Source organism: Rutidosis leptorrhynchoides, chromosome 4 (assembly GCF_046630445.1).
Source record: "Rutidosis leptorrhynchoides isolate AG116_Rl617_1_P2 chromosome 4, CSIRO_AGI_Rlap_v1, whole genome shotgun sequence".
Lineage (NCBI taxonomy): Eukaryota > Viridiplantae > Streptophyta > Magnoliopsida > Asterales > Asteraceae > Rutidosis > Rutidosis leptorrhynchoides.
The window spans coordinates 255,608,593-255,623,333 of record NC_092336.1 but is presented as its reverse complement, the minus strand read 5'-3'; the positions used below and the strand labels follow the sequence as shown (position 1 = coordinate 255,623,333).

General features: G+C 31.9%; 2 protein-coding genes across 2 annotated transcripts; one reads left to right on the top strand and one right to left on the bottom strand.

Moving 5' to 3' along the window:
- The first annotated feature begins 11,260 nt into the window (after positions 1-11,260).
- LOC139843484 (oxygen-evolving enhancer protein 3-2, chloroplastic-like) lies at positions 11,261-12,724 on the top strand. The gene is made up of 3 exons (XM_071833580.1): positions 11,261-11,565; positions 12,139-12,434; positions 12,540-12,724. Exons 1-3 carry the CDS (start codon positions 11,310-11,312, stop codon positions 12,636-12,638), a joined length of 651 nt encoding a protein of 216 aa, XP_071689681.1. The 5' UTR covers positions 11,261-11,309; the 3' UTR covers positions 12,639-12,724.
- Positions 12,725-13,024: 300 nt separating this feature from the next.
- Positions 13,025-14,741, bottom strand: LOC139845161 (protein DESIGUAL 2-like). The gene is made up of 3 exons (XM_071835387.1): positions 14,044-14,741; positions 13,405-13,610; positions 13,025-13,320 (listed from the first exon to the last, which is right to left on the bottom strand). Exons 1-3 carry the CDS (start codon positions 14,161-14,163, stop codon positions 13,086-13,088), a joined length of 561 nt encoding a protein of 186 aa, XP_071691488.1. The 5' UTR covers positions 14,164-14,741; the 3' UTR covers positions 13,025-13,085.

Genomic DNA, 14,741 nt, shown 5'->3' with positions numbered 1-14,741 from the left:
CGATCCTTTCCATCCACCACATTGCCCTCTTGGCGAAGAACCTGAAGCACTTACCGGCGAACCTGTTCGAGACACCATTTTCTCTCTCATTTCCAGGGTATCTCATCACGATTATATACTACATCAAATTCTAGATTTTATTTATCCGCTCGTTCCGACCGACAATCATCCTGGAATAATAGAAGAAGTCAACGAACTTCGCGCTCAGGTAGTGGCTTTGGAGAATATGGTGCAGAGATTACAACCACCAGCAGCAGCACCAGCAGCATAACCAGTACCACCATCATCAACGCCAACAGTACCATTACCACTTCCAACCACAACCGCGTTGTAAACCTCAACTTCACAATCTGTCCCACGAGCATCAACGTCATACGCACCATAGATACCAAGGAGTACCAACAACAATAACTGACGAAGTATTAATTCATAACTTCATTGGAGAAACATTCCGCGGCGATTATATAATCTCTAAAGTCTTAGAGATTATCTAATCTAGCCCTAACCATAAATCAGTTAAGCGAACCAAAATGATAGAAAGAAGAGTAGAAACCCTGAAAAAAATGGTGTGTGATTAACAAGTTAAACTTGTTTTACCAACATCATCAACAGTACCGTCAACGTCACCAGCATCATCAGTACAGTCAACATCAGAATCAACAACACCTATAACATCACAAACTCCGTCAGTTCAAGAATCACTGTGGACATCATTACGAATCAATAACGTGTATATTGTATCAACAAGTTATGAAGAATTAATCATTCCCTCTGAAGAAATTATATATATATATTATATATATATATATATATATATATATATATATATATATATATATATATATATATATATATATATATATATATATATTTTGAAATAAAAAACAAATCTTTCCGTGCTAAGCTATTGTGTGTGAATCTTAACTACTCAGTTAATTCATATTACAAATATGCAATAATGTACGTCCCTCACCCGCGACTTAACCATCGTTAACTACAATCTCTGTCTCAATTCAACAAATTCCAATTCCTAATAAATCAAGTATATATTTGATTTTACACTTCATCATTGATGTAACCGAAACTTTTCAGATAACATCATTCGTACTTTGCGAAGTTCACAAGAATTTAACGAAAACCAACATCACTTCTCAACAAATAACGAAGTATTGATTCATAATTTCAATATTATTGAAGAAATACTTATGTAACCTCTAAACCTTCAAGGAATTATTCAATTCTAGTTCCAACCGTAAATCGAATGAGTTTAATTTAGTATTAACTCATTAAAATCTATGTTACATCTGAGGAGAATATATACATATATATTTTCATAAAGACTGTAATAACATTCTTATGTACAAAATATTAATTGTGAAAATTTTTTAACGGGTAGGTAATACCCGAGAGATATATATAAATTCACAATTAATATGTTACATTCTTCGAATCAGATTAAGCAAATTATCAATTATACTTCCTACTTTCACAATAATATACATTCTTTCATAGAAATCAAAACAACCATACTCATTCAAACCCAATTACGTATTCTGATTTTAAAATCTCAGAATTCAATTCGAGATATAACCGGTACCATTACTTTTAGATTCCTACATCTTTCAAAGCTATACTTTGACTTCAAAAGTGTGTTAGAACATCAAATGTATACAAACGATTACAATCTATGTTCAAACCCTTCGAAAATCTCTGAAGACACTTCAAATAATGAGCAATCGAGATGATGATCCAACCACATATTACCCACAGTTATGTACTTAAAAATCTCTCGAAACCAAAGTCATAATTCAACACATATCTGTGTCAGATCTTTTGGCATTTATTAGCAAAAATAACCTTGCAATTCCTTTGCAAAGTAGCAAATTATATCACAGCTCCAGCAAGACAACTTCAATTTTTTCATTCGGAGTAGCCTTATCATAATTTTGATATATGTGATTACCCTTTTGTTACCGGAGAACCTTTCATATTCCACCACATTAGCAATAAACTTACCAACAACTTCACTGATCTTGGGCATTCCGAAGAATCTTTATATTTATCGAAACCTCATCATTTACTCATCTGCCTCTTGTAACGAGAATTGTCATACGAATCATTGGGAGTTAGCAATCAGTATTTTGAAATCTCACAGCATGTTGACGCCAACAGTTATACATAACGTCTATTTCTAAGGCTTACATACTTCGAATGTGAAGTTTCTGAAAAACACTCTGAACCGCGAACTAGTTCTCGAAATACTGATGAAGCAACAAAAACTGTAAATGACCTTAGCAGTAAAAAGTTTGATGATAAAGATTAGTGTATTAACAAAGCTCAGAAATAGAGAAGTTTTGGAACTTGAAAACGGATTGAGCAAAGTATGAAGGAGGCTGTGGACAAATCACAAAGACTGAACCTGCCTTCAAAGAATCCAAATGATTCAGTGTCTGCTGAAGTCATTAACGAATACCTTGCTCCTGACACTAAACCCTTACAGACAATATTCTTCATCATCCTCTGATATTAGAAATTCTAAGATATCATCGTATCTTTCATTATAAATATCCTCCATATTTCTGAAGATATTTCCATAACTATTCTTATCCGGAATCATTTATCTCTTTGCGCTATCTGTATTACATCAAAAAGGAAACTGTTTAGTTCCTATACTCTATAAACCTTTGAGTTTAAAATATGAATATTTTTGAAGTAGTGTTGGAAACTGAAGCATGAGTTAGTATAATATAATGACACTTGATCAACGTGATTATATTACAGTAATTCATGCTGAGTTTCTAAATGGAACGTGATGATTCACAGATCATAACATCATCATGTGCCATGTTATACGACTCTTGTATTCTATTTAACCTCTAAAATATCAAGAAAATATTTCTTGATGATTCGGCCTTTTCCAAGGTATTCTAGTAATTTGACAAGTCAAGATCGTGCCATCACAATTTCCTTCCTAGAACATTAACAATGTTCATTCCGAAAATCATATTTGTGAATTCTGGACCATTACAAGCGGTGCTTAATCGCAAGAAGAAGAAACGAAAGGACAAAACTCCGAAATAGAAATTGGGGTATAAATTGCAGCAAATAAAAGAGAGCATTAACTGTGGATGACAATGATTATAGAAGATAGAAACAGAGACTTTGAAATATAAGGGAAGATATAAAGCCCAACGACAAACCAAAAATTATAAACCATATATATCGATGCATATAGCAATATAAAGACACGGGACAACTAGAAACACTATAAACCCAAGAGTATAATAGAAGTAAATAGATTCTTCCGGCGGTAGATGAAAAAGAAGAATGACCGATATGAAAGTTATAAGTATATCGAGAATCAGAACTGGATGGAGCATATTGATGAATACTTTAAAATATGAGTTGAGGGGGAAAGAATAGAAGGTGATGAAACATGACTAGGAACTTAGAAATCAACAGATTTAACTCACACAATGACGGAATAAGTGAATCAAACCCTCTAGTGAATAGGTTAAGCTTTTTGTGATTAATTTAGTCATACCACAACTAAATCAAGTGTGATTAGATCAACACCTAGAGCTATTATTCACCACCTGAGTGATTTGGGTTGAGAGAGAATTGGAGGAGCTCACCAGATCTGAGTGTGTGTAACAAATGAGAGGCTTAACCTAAAAATGAAGAACATAAGACTTTATATACCCCTGCTATTGACTCACCCGTATGATTCATCCATCACACATACGAGTTGGCTTCATCAGCCGTACGGGTGATCACTCGCTCGTGTCTTCTCATTTAGATTGTAATTGTGACTTAGCTCAGCATCAACCGTGCGTATGAGCCTGTCAGCCGTACGAGTGAGGCTTCACTCGGACGTCTGACTAAGTCTAACATAGTCAAACATCCACATCTTATTCCTGCAGTTGCTGTAACCACATACAAACACAAATAGGATAATAACGAACGATCATGGTGGCCTGTAAACTGTTGTACCTGCAATGGACGTGCGTAGATGTCTAGGGACTTGCATAAAATGCATCAACAGAAGGTGTGAGTTGTAAGAAAAGGAAGGAGGCGAATTTATAAGAAAATCTCCGACAGAACAATTAAAATGGACGATCGCATTTAAAGCGGATCCTAATTCCTTTTGTTACCGGAGAATCAAATCTTATTACAAAGATTTTCTTCAAATCCCTTGAAATCTGGAAATCAATCATATCTACGTCAAATGATAAGATGAATCTACACTTACTCATTTCACTCTTCTATGTTAGCTTCATTCGTACTCTTCATATAAATGGATTGTTTATCCAAATTATTCGCTGATGTTAAAACTCTAATTTTCAGCCTGTATGCATTATGAAAACATACTTATTATCATTCACGACCTTTCCACTCAAATTTCGGGACGAAATTTCTTTAACGGGTAGGTACTGTGACAACCCGGAAATTTCCAATCAAATTTAAACTTTATCTTTATATTATTCCGACACGATAAGCAAAGTTTGTTAAGTTAAATCTCAAGAATTTTAAATTGTGTTCATACATTCATTATAACCTCGACCAAATTCAGACGATTCACGAACCGTTATATATAAATAAATATGTATATATGTGTGTATATATATATATATATATATATATATATATATATATATATATTATAACTTGAGAATATTAATAAAGTATTAAACGTATAATACTTTACATGATCGTATTTGTTTCAATATGTTTATCGATGGAATTAGAAGATAATATCAAATTGTTGATTTATCAGATACATTATGATATGATTACGGGTCTATGTTATGAGGTCCAATGTGATTTAAGAAATCTATTCTTTTTGACAACATTCGGAAAATGGTAAAGTGATTTATAAGTAAGAACGTGAAGTGTAAATAACTTAGATGTTGGATATCGACAAGTTAAGTAACTCGACATTTTTCATTAAGATGATTTCATACGTTTATTTAACCTTTGAACTTTATCCCATGCTTCACCAACAAACTGTAATTTAAAAACTTGAAACCTATTATGAATATATATGATTCTACTTTTTTAAAACATTTTATGATATAATGATTTCCATTATTTTAACCTTTAAACAAAATGATTCTTAAAAATATATTTGGTTTTGGAAAACAAAATTATTATATTTATTTGATTTAGTTTCAAACGTACAAAAACGTTTTCAGTTTAAAAAGAACTTTATTATTAAAACGTATATAACTTTTATAAATATCTAGAACCACTTTTGACAACTCATTACTTAACCAGTATGATAAAGATAACGATATTTATATTTTATTTTATTAAATATATATAACGATTTAAATTAATATTATATATATTTATACGCATATTATACGTACATAGTTTTATATTTTTACTATACTTAAACTTTACCTTTACTTTATTTTTACTTTACTTTAACTTTAATAATTCACTTTAATAATTCATACTTTAATAATTCACTTTAATAATTCATACTTTAATAATTCATACTTTAATAATTCACTTCAATAATTCATACTTTAATAATTCACTTTAATAATTCATACTTTAATAATTCACTTTAATAATTTAAAAATCTATTATAAATAGAATTCAATAGGTTTCATTATTTCATAGAAACTTGAAAATATTTTTCTCTAAACTCTCTCAATCGATTTACATATATATATTTACTCCGTATTATTTCAAGATATTATTAGTATACATAAAATATTACGTCAGAGTGCTGTCCGAATGATTTCGAAATTGTTTTTCGAGTGGGATTGGATTAAGGAAATTATGGGTTATAGCTATGGAGGTGATTGGCATGGTTCATGGGTATGCTCGTGAGGTCAATATAGTGTTTATCATCTCCGTTGCGTCTACGTACCTTTCCTGCAATATTGAATCTCAATATTGATACGTGAGTACTCATAATTTAACTTTTACATACTAATAGTGTATCCCTGACTAGTGCTCGAGTATATAGGATTATGCATGTTTGTACTTTTGATATTGCCTTTAGTTAGGTTATGTTGAATCCTGAATTAGTTATATATGCGACTGAGATAAGGTATAAGATATGCATGTCGTTGGAAAGCTAGCGAAAAATTAAGAACTTTTCATTTAGATATCGAATGATTTCGATAAACGGATTTGAAGTTATAGTCCATCGAATTTTTGTATTATTATTAAAAATGATTATTATTATCGTCGTTATTATCGTCGTTCTAGTTTTTTCTTATTATTATTATAATTATCTTTATTAATAAAAGGATTTATCATTAAAAATTGTTATTTTTTTTATTATTACTATCGTTATTATCGTTAAAGTTATAATTAGTGTTATTATTATTATTATTATTATTATTATTATTATTATTATTATTATTATTATTATTATTATTGGTATTATTATTATTATTATCATTATTAATATATATATCATTATTTAAAAATGGTTATTGTTATTGTTACTATTACTATATTATCATTAAGATAATTATTAGTATTATCGTTAATAATGTTATAGTAACTATCATTATTAATATTAGTGTAATTAAAACAAATATTTGTAACACCTAATTATTTTGATTACTATTATTATCATTATTACGAATACGATATAAAAGATGATTAAAAGCTATTAAACGAAACGGTTAGGAAATAATGGGTAAGAGTATCATGATGAAATTAAAATATTATAAGATATTAATTTAGATAAAATTATCGTTCTTATTATTTTTATTATTACTATTATTATTAAAATTATCGTTAGTATTAAAACTATCATTTTAATAAAAATTATCATTTTAATAGAAATGTCATTGTTACTATAAAATATCATTATTATTATTATTTTAAATAGAATTATTATTTTAAAGATAATATTAAAAATTATCGTAAATATTAAAGTTATCATAATTAGAATTATCGTTTTATCATAATGTCATCTTAGTAATTATAAATATTGATATTTTTATAATAATAATTATTATTACAAAATAATACAACTTTTACTTACTATCATTATAGATATTATTTTATCAAATAAATATTTGATACAAACATATTTTACTACGTGTAATAACTTACTTTAATAATACGTATCATATTATCTTTATATATTATCTTTATAATATTAAATGAACCCTATAAATTTTATTACTTAATATATATAAAAGTATATTTTATTATATAAATATAATATAAAATTATATTTATTAATAAATAAATTATATTATTTACTCTAATAAATTTTTTAGAAATATTTAAAAATATAAAACGACGATATTTAAACTATATATTAATCATGTATAAATTTTTGGAAATTATTTTGAGTCAAATTTACCTTTGTTGACTTTTGCATATTAGTCTCGAGCATTAGGATTGTGGTACACTATGACTTGACCTAATTTGTTAGACAAATATTGACCAACACATAAATATATATAATTAATTTAGGTTCGTGAATCCGAGGCCAACCTTGCACTTGTTCAATGACGTTATATGTATTTTTACTACGAAATACAGTATGGTGAGTTTCATTTGCCTTTTTACCCTTTATATTTTTGGGCTGAGAATACATGCGCAATTTTTATAAATGTTTTTCGAAATAGACACAAGTAATCGAAACTACATTATATGGTTGAATTATCGAAATCGAATATGCCCCTTTTTATTAAGTCTGGTAATCTAAGAATTAGGGAACAGACACCCTAATTGACGCGAATCCTAAAGATAGATCTATTGGGCCTAACAAACCCCATCCAAAGTACCGGATGCTTTAGTACTTCAAAATTATATCATGTCCGAAGGAGGATCCCGGAATGATAGGGGATATTCTTATATGTATCTAGTTAATGTCGGTTACCAGGTGTTCACCATATGAATGATTATTTTTTTGTCTCTATGCATGGGACGTATATTTATGAGAACTGGAAATGAAATTCTTGTGGTCTATTAAAATGATGGAAATAAATGATTATGATAAACTAATGAACTCACCAACCTTTTGGTTGACACTTTAAAGCATGTTTATTCTCAGGTGTTAAAGAAATCTTCCGCTGTGCATTTGCTCATTTTAAAGATATTACTTGGAGTCTTTCATAGCATATTTCGAAGAACGTTGCATTCGAGTCATTGAGTTCATCAAAGATTATTATTAAATCAATTTATAGTTGGATAGTGGATATTATGAAATGGTATGCATGCCTGTCAATTTTTGATGTAAAGAAAGATTGTCTTTTAAAAACGAATGCAATGTTTGTAAAATATATCATATATAGGTCAAATACCTCGTAATGTAATCAACTATTGTGAATCGTTTATAATGTATATGAACGGGTCCTTTCACTTCTCAGATTCAGATAGCTTCTCTTTCATGCTAACAAATTGTTTCAAAAGATGATCATCAGCTCTGCCTGCTTGAAGAGTGTTGAATATGGCATGCATATTTAGAATAACGATTCGCTCGCAGGCTTGGTGTTTTTCCTTAACGGAAAGGTCATCAAAAATATTCATCAGAGGAGGGTTAGCGAAAGTCTTCTAATATTTGTGGCAATCCACCTGCTGATCCACAAGGGCACGAAGAAAAGCCTCCATAGCTTTAATATTAATGTCGGGAACAAAATCGGAAGAACTAGGGGTAACGACAAGCAATCTCTCATTCTGAAGAGGATAAGGGGTTGCTGGAGTAACAGTATCACTGGATCATGATGCGGAGGAATCGAAGATTGAGTAGAATGGATTTATTGAACATCTGATGAGGGGGATTCATCTATCAACACTACAAGAAGAGATGGAAGGAATGATACAAAAATAATAACAGGAAAGTTACAATAAAAATAATAATATTAAGTAACAAACCATTTTCATCCAGATGAGAGGACGATTTCTTTTGTTTCTATTTGCTGGGTTTCGCAACCTCTTTGCCTTTTCTTTTTTGCCGCTTAGAGTCCTCTACCAAGTCAACCATGGGTACAGCAATCAGAACAACCTCTTCAGTAGTAGGAGCTGTAGGAATTTCTTTGTAGACAACAGAATGGAGTTGTTTAGATGTGATGATGCTTGAAAGATCCATTGCTACAAAAAGAAGAAGAATACAAATATAATTCAGTGCAGACAAGTGAAATAAAAACATAAGCAAAAAGATTCCTACCAACATCATTTAATTCTACAACAGAGTAACATCTTTGTCTCTCTAGCGATGCGATAAGCCACCAAGCGCCAAAACAAAATCGCTATACGGACGTTGGGGGAATTGTAAAGATTTAATTTGATCGACGGCATCCGTTTCAGTAGCGGTTAGCGTCAGAGTTTTACCAGAACTACGATTGTAGTTTAAAACCAAGAGCGAACATAAGCAAAATCAGTGGGAATAATAGTTGATTTGACAAAAAAGAAATAATTAGTCCAATCTGGAAGTTTGTTATTCATTTCAAGAGTAAAAGTAGTCCCAGCTTTACGGTCAAATGTAAACCATCCCGCTTTGCAAACCATAATGTGATAAAGAGCATAAAAAGAATTTACTTCGAGAGCGACACAAAGAGACCTACAATAAAGTTCGAAAATACTAATTTTTTGAAGACCATGCGGATGCATGTGGCATATACTAACTCCATAATATTGAAGGAGAGATAACATATATGTAGAAAAAGGGATTCGAAAATTTCAAGTATCAAAAGGATATCATATCCTTTGGAGGCTCATTTGCCCTTTGGGAGGGTAGCGGAACAATTGGAGAAAAACCATTCAACTCAGAATAAGATAAGCAAGGATCATCAAGAAACTCTTGCGTAGTTAGTGGAATGATATATTTGATGTTAGCTTGCGAACCGCTGATCGACGCCTCGTTAGTAGTCATTCTAAAGAAATAAGCGAACAAAAGAAATAAGTAATTCTTACCAATAAGCTTAAGAAGTCTTTGAAGATTTGAAAGATTTAAGAGATAATAAAAGTAAAGGTAAAAAAGAGATGGTACAAAGGGGTATTTATATGGGAGCAAAATGGATACAAAACGATTCATAGGACACGTGTAGGTGCAGATTAAAACGAAAGGAAACAATAGGGGAATAAGCAGTTGAAAGTTAAAATAATAGGCAATCAAGTACATTGAGAAAGTCAAATCAGCATGTCAGAAAGCATTTAATGCAATACCGGACATCGGAGAGAGAAGACATATTTTTAAGTTTGATAATGATACTTTCAAAAAAATTAATCATTCTCAAACTAGGAGATTTAATGATACGCTATTCTGTTAGCGTACAGAAAACGCTATTTAAAAGAAGAACCGGACACCATAAACATGAATAAAAGCATTAAAAATTAATCTAGTGAATACGCTGACTGCGAATACACAAGGCGGATAGCGAATAAAGACGAAACTCATATGTCGAAAATAAGGGTTGACTGGTCAAAACACCTGAGAATAAGGGTTGACCCACCAATCATAACATGACACGTAGAAGAACCTTTGACCTCTTTTGCCTATATAAAAGCCACATGGACTTCATTGATAGACAGATTGCATCACTTTTTCAGAGTAGAACTTTTTCTCTCTATAGAAAAACTTTCTCTCTCTAAGTGGCTGACCAAGTTTGACCTTGACTGGATTCACAGGTTGACTCTAGATCCGGTAATCATTGTTATCACGGAGAGTTTTCAAGGACTTAAACCGCTCACCATTAACGTGATTGTGATTTGCACTCGTATCTTATCCGCAATCCGAATTTGCTATGATCAAATAGTAAATTCAACAAATGTGTTATATCTTCGACAAATGTTACACATTCTTGTAGATATATATTTTGATTATGTCAGGTTATATATATTTTTACTATACGACGTTTTTGTTTTCATCGCATATTAGGAAATATTATAACATCTTTTTAATATCCAATGGATATCCATTAACCCGTTTGATCCAGTAGATATGGATATTGATATTGACGGATGAACAACAATTAAATGGATATGTATATGGATGAACAAAATCTAAATGAATATGAATTTTGATATGACATCAACCGATCCATACTCGATTCATTACTATCTCTACCAGCAACCACCACTAAACCAAGAGCGAATTTGTTGTTCACCCAATTATATTTTGTGACCACATGTAAAATTTCCATTGGAACCATATAACTCCTCATCCAAGTTGTCAAAAACTACAACGCTCATTGGCCAAAATCGTATCCAAATTATCCACAATAATACATTGTATAGATAAGGTCTTAACACCATCACATATTATTTTCTCCATATCATTTAAAATTGCATACACCAAAAAACACAAGTAACAAAACAGAACAATGGCTCAAGCTGTAGCATCAATGGCTGGACTACGTGGTACTTCTCTAGCTGTGACACCTGTTGGTAACGGCCCGGTTAGTGCAACCCGGACCGGACTCGTTGTTAGAGCCCAACAGAGTGAAAATGATACTAGCCGAAGAGCCATGATTGGGCTCATTGCCACTGGGTTAGCTTCGGGTTCTTTGGTTCAGGCTGTGCTCGCCGAAGCTAAACCGATCAAACTGGGCCCACCTCCACCACTATCTGGTGGACTTCGTAAGTTTCCGATTAACACCTTCTGGTTCCATTGACATAAATATGTTGTTAGTTGTACATGAGTTATAGTGTAGTGAAGGCAAATCTAATTTATAATTTTGATTGGCTATATATTGTTATGACAATTAACCAATCAAAATGCACTTTTAAGTAGGTGTAGTACTTCCCTTTTATTACGAAATTAATATTTGGTTTTAAACCGATTAACTAGAAAACCAAACATAATGAAAATCGAAATAATCAAACTGAAATTAAATTATTTTTTGGTCAGTTTTAGTTTATAAATCAGAACTCGATCTTCGGCTTGGTATCAAGTTTTAGAACACAAACCGATTTTAAAACCAAAATAGAATGAAGTTGAAAACCAATTTTTTCCCATGATATGGTGTGTTAATATAAGGTTGTGTTTTTGGCGTTAAAAAAAAATATAAGGTTGTGTTTGGGACTGCATACTGTAAGGTATTTGAGTTATTGCGCTTTTTAGAAGTCGAAAGGCAAACACATTTATTCAAAAGTGGCAGTTCTAATAAAGCACAGTTGATTTATTCAAATTACAAAAATGTGTATTTGCAGCCGGTACTGATAACTCTGATGAGGCAAGAGACCTCGATTTGCCATTGAAGAACCGGTTTTTCCTCCAGCCATTGACACCGACAGAAGCTGCAGCTCGTGCTAAAGAATCCGCAAAAGAAATATTAAACGTCAAAGAGTTCATCGACAAAAAGGCATGGCCTTATGTCCAAAACGATCTTCGTTTGAAGTCAGAGTACCTTCGTTTTGATCTCAACACAATCATTGCTGCTAAGCCAAAAGACGAAAAGAAGCAACTTAAGGATCTTACCGGAAAACTTTTCCAAAACATGGCAGATGTAAGTTCTAATTCTCTAGTTAATTTTTTTAGTAATTTAGTCAAAATAATGCGAAATGTTTGAAAAATTTGTATTTTGACATTTTTTTGTTTTGTTTTGGTTTAGTTGGATTACGCAGCAAAGATCAAAAGCTCGGCTGATGCAGAGAAGAGTTACGCTGCAGCTGTATCTAGTCTTAACGATGTTCTTTCAAAGCTCGGTTAAACTAAAGTTTGCATGTTAATGTGATGAAAATATTGTGTTATTTATCAATTGACAAAGAAGCTTTGTGGGATTTTATTAATATATAATATGTGAATCAAAACTAGTAAATTTCGTAATCACAAAAACTTGTGTGCACGTACCATGACCGTCAATGATCATTTCAAGATTTTAACTAGACATTTAAACAGATCCACTAGAAATAAATAGAATTGAAAAGATGATATTCAGAGAATCAGAGAAATGATATTTTTTATATGTTGCTATTTTCTTTCGATAGAAGTTAAAGAAAATCATGTCACAAATAAAGATTTAAATCAAATTAAGAATCCAATTGCAAACAACAAAAAACATGAAAGAAAAGAACTAAAGAAGCAACAAAATAGGCAATGGTGTTTGATTGTGGCAAATAATGATGACCAAAAGGTTGAAAATAAGCGCGCAGGTGACTCATGGCTGTGGTGCAGATGGTACAGATTGGTGCACAGGTGGGTTCAACTTCTTTTCTTCTCGGTCAACAGCAGTAGCAGAAACGTAATAACAAACTGCAAACATTGCATGAATGAAACACACAACGCCGCCAATAGAAAAGTATCGATGGTGTGAAACTCCACACGATTTTCTTGAACCTGAGTTCGATAAAACTCCTGCTGTTAGCAAACAGAATCCAATCACCAAAGTGATCCTGCAAGTAATAAAAAATTAAACACATTTAGTACATACATCATGTGAATGCAAAATTAGGGATTGAGGTGAGATGGGTATGTACCATGAAAGAACGAGGGATGCAAATGCTAAACGTTTGTTATACGTGACGGTTTCTAGTTCTTGTTTAGATTGTACACAATGGCAGCCACCAAGTAAGTTAGCAATTGCATGAGCAAATGCTAAAAGGATTGCTGCTGCAGAACCCAACTTAAATGCTGTGTAACTTGGATCTCTACATTCAACGATCCACAGCGTTAAACTTTGCACCTGAAAAATGTGACACAAAAGGATTTCAAATTATATTGGGCTAGTAGTACAGTAGCTTGTTTGGGCAGGGCGAGTGAGGTAACAGGTCAAAACGGGATCGGTTGGGTTGGGTTGACAATTTTTTCTTAAACGTGACCCTGTAACTGTACTCAAATGATCCAAAAACTAAATGACAGATCGAGGGTCACGTACTTTAGTTCGTTTTAAAGAAAATCCTAAATTACACGGTTTTAAGAATAGTATAATAGGATGTCATATGTATATATTTCAAATTATACGCTTTTAAGAATGCACCCCTTTTACCAATGTGGCCCTTTTTCTTGGCTGCGCAAGATATGTTGCTAGTGAAGTTTGAACTTGAAGGGACAGATCACTAGGCTATCTTAATTGGGATGGTATAGATCAAAATACGATAGCATATCGAAAATATTACCTTATTTTGAGCTATCTCAGCCTGAATGCCAAGGATTCCTGCAATGAGATCAAAAAGAATGATCGAGAAACAAACTAAAGGGATCATGTATTGACCCTTGTTTTGACCTTTCATCTCCATTTTTGAACCTTGTGCCTAAAACTAGGAAATGTCAAAGAAATGGTGGTTGTTGTTTTGCAGATAAACATGGTCAGTTTTATAGGCAGTGGTCATGGGTAGCCACAATGGGTGTGATTGTGGTGACATTGAGGGACAGAACCTAGAACGTGAAAAAAGGATAGAATGTGAATAAAGTGAATTAAGGAAGAGTGAATGAGGTTTAACTGCATATGAGTATGTGAAATGTTAGCTTTTTTTGGAGTTAAAAAGCCTTCTTTTGTCTTCAAAGTTCACTTTATTCTGTTTTTGTTTAATCTTTGATTCCTTCCATAAAGTTCTCTACCACTAATGTTGGGTTAGACTCTTTTTCGTTATCCTTTTCAACTATTTCACAAATATCAGTAACAACATCAGATATATCATTGTTATCTTCTACGATGCTTGAATCTTTAACTTCTACGGAAGGTATTGATCTCATATCATTAACTTGTCCCCTCATTTAGCCCTTCAACATTAGCTAAATAAAAAATTACTATAACAATTATCTTCATTATTTTCCTTCGGTTGAAACATTAAGACTATGAATATGCACCAAACAA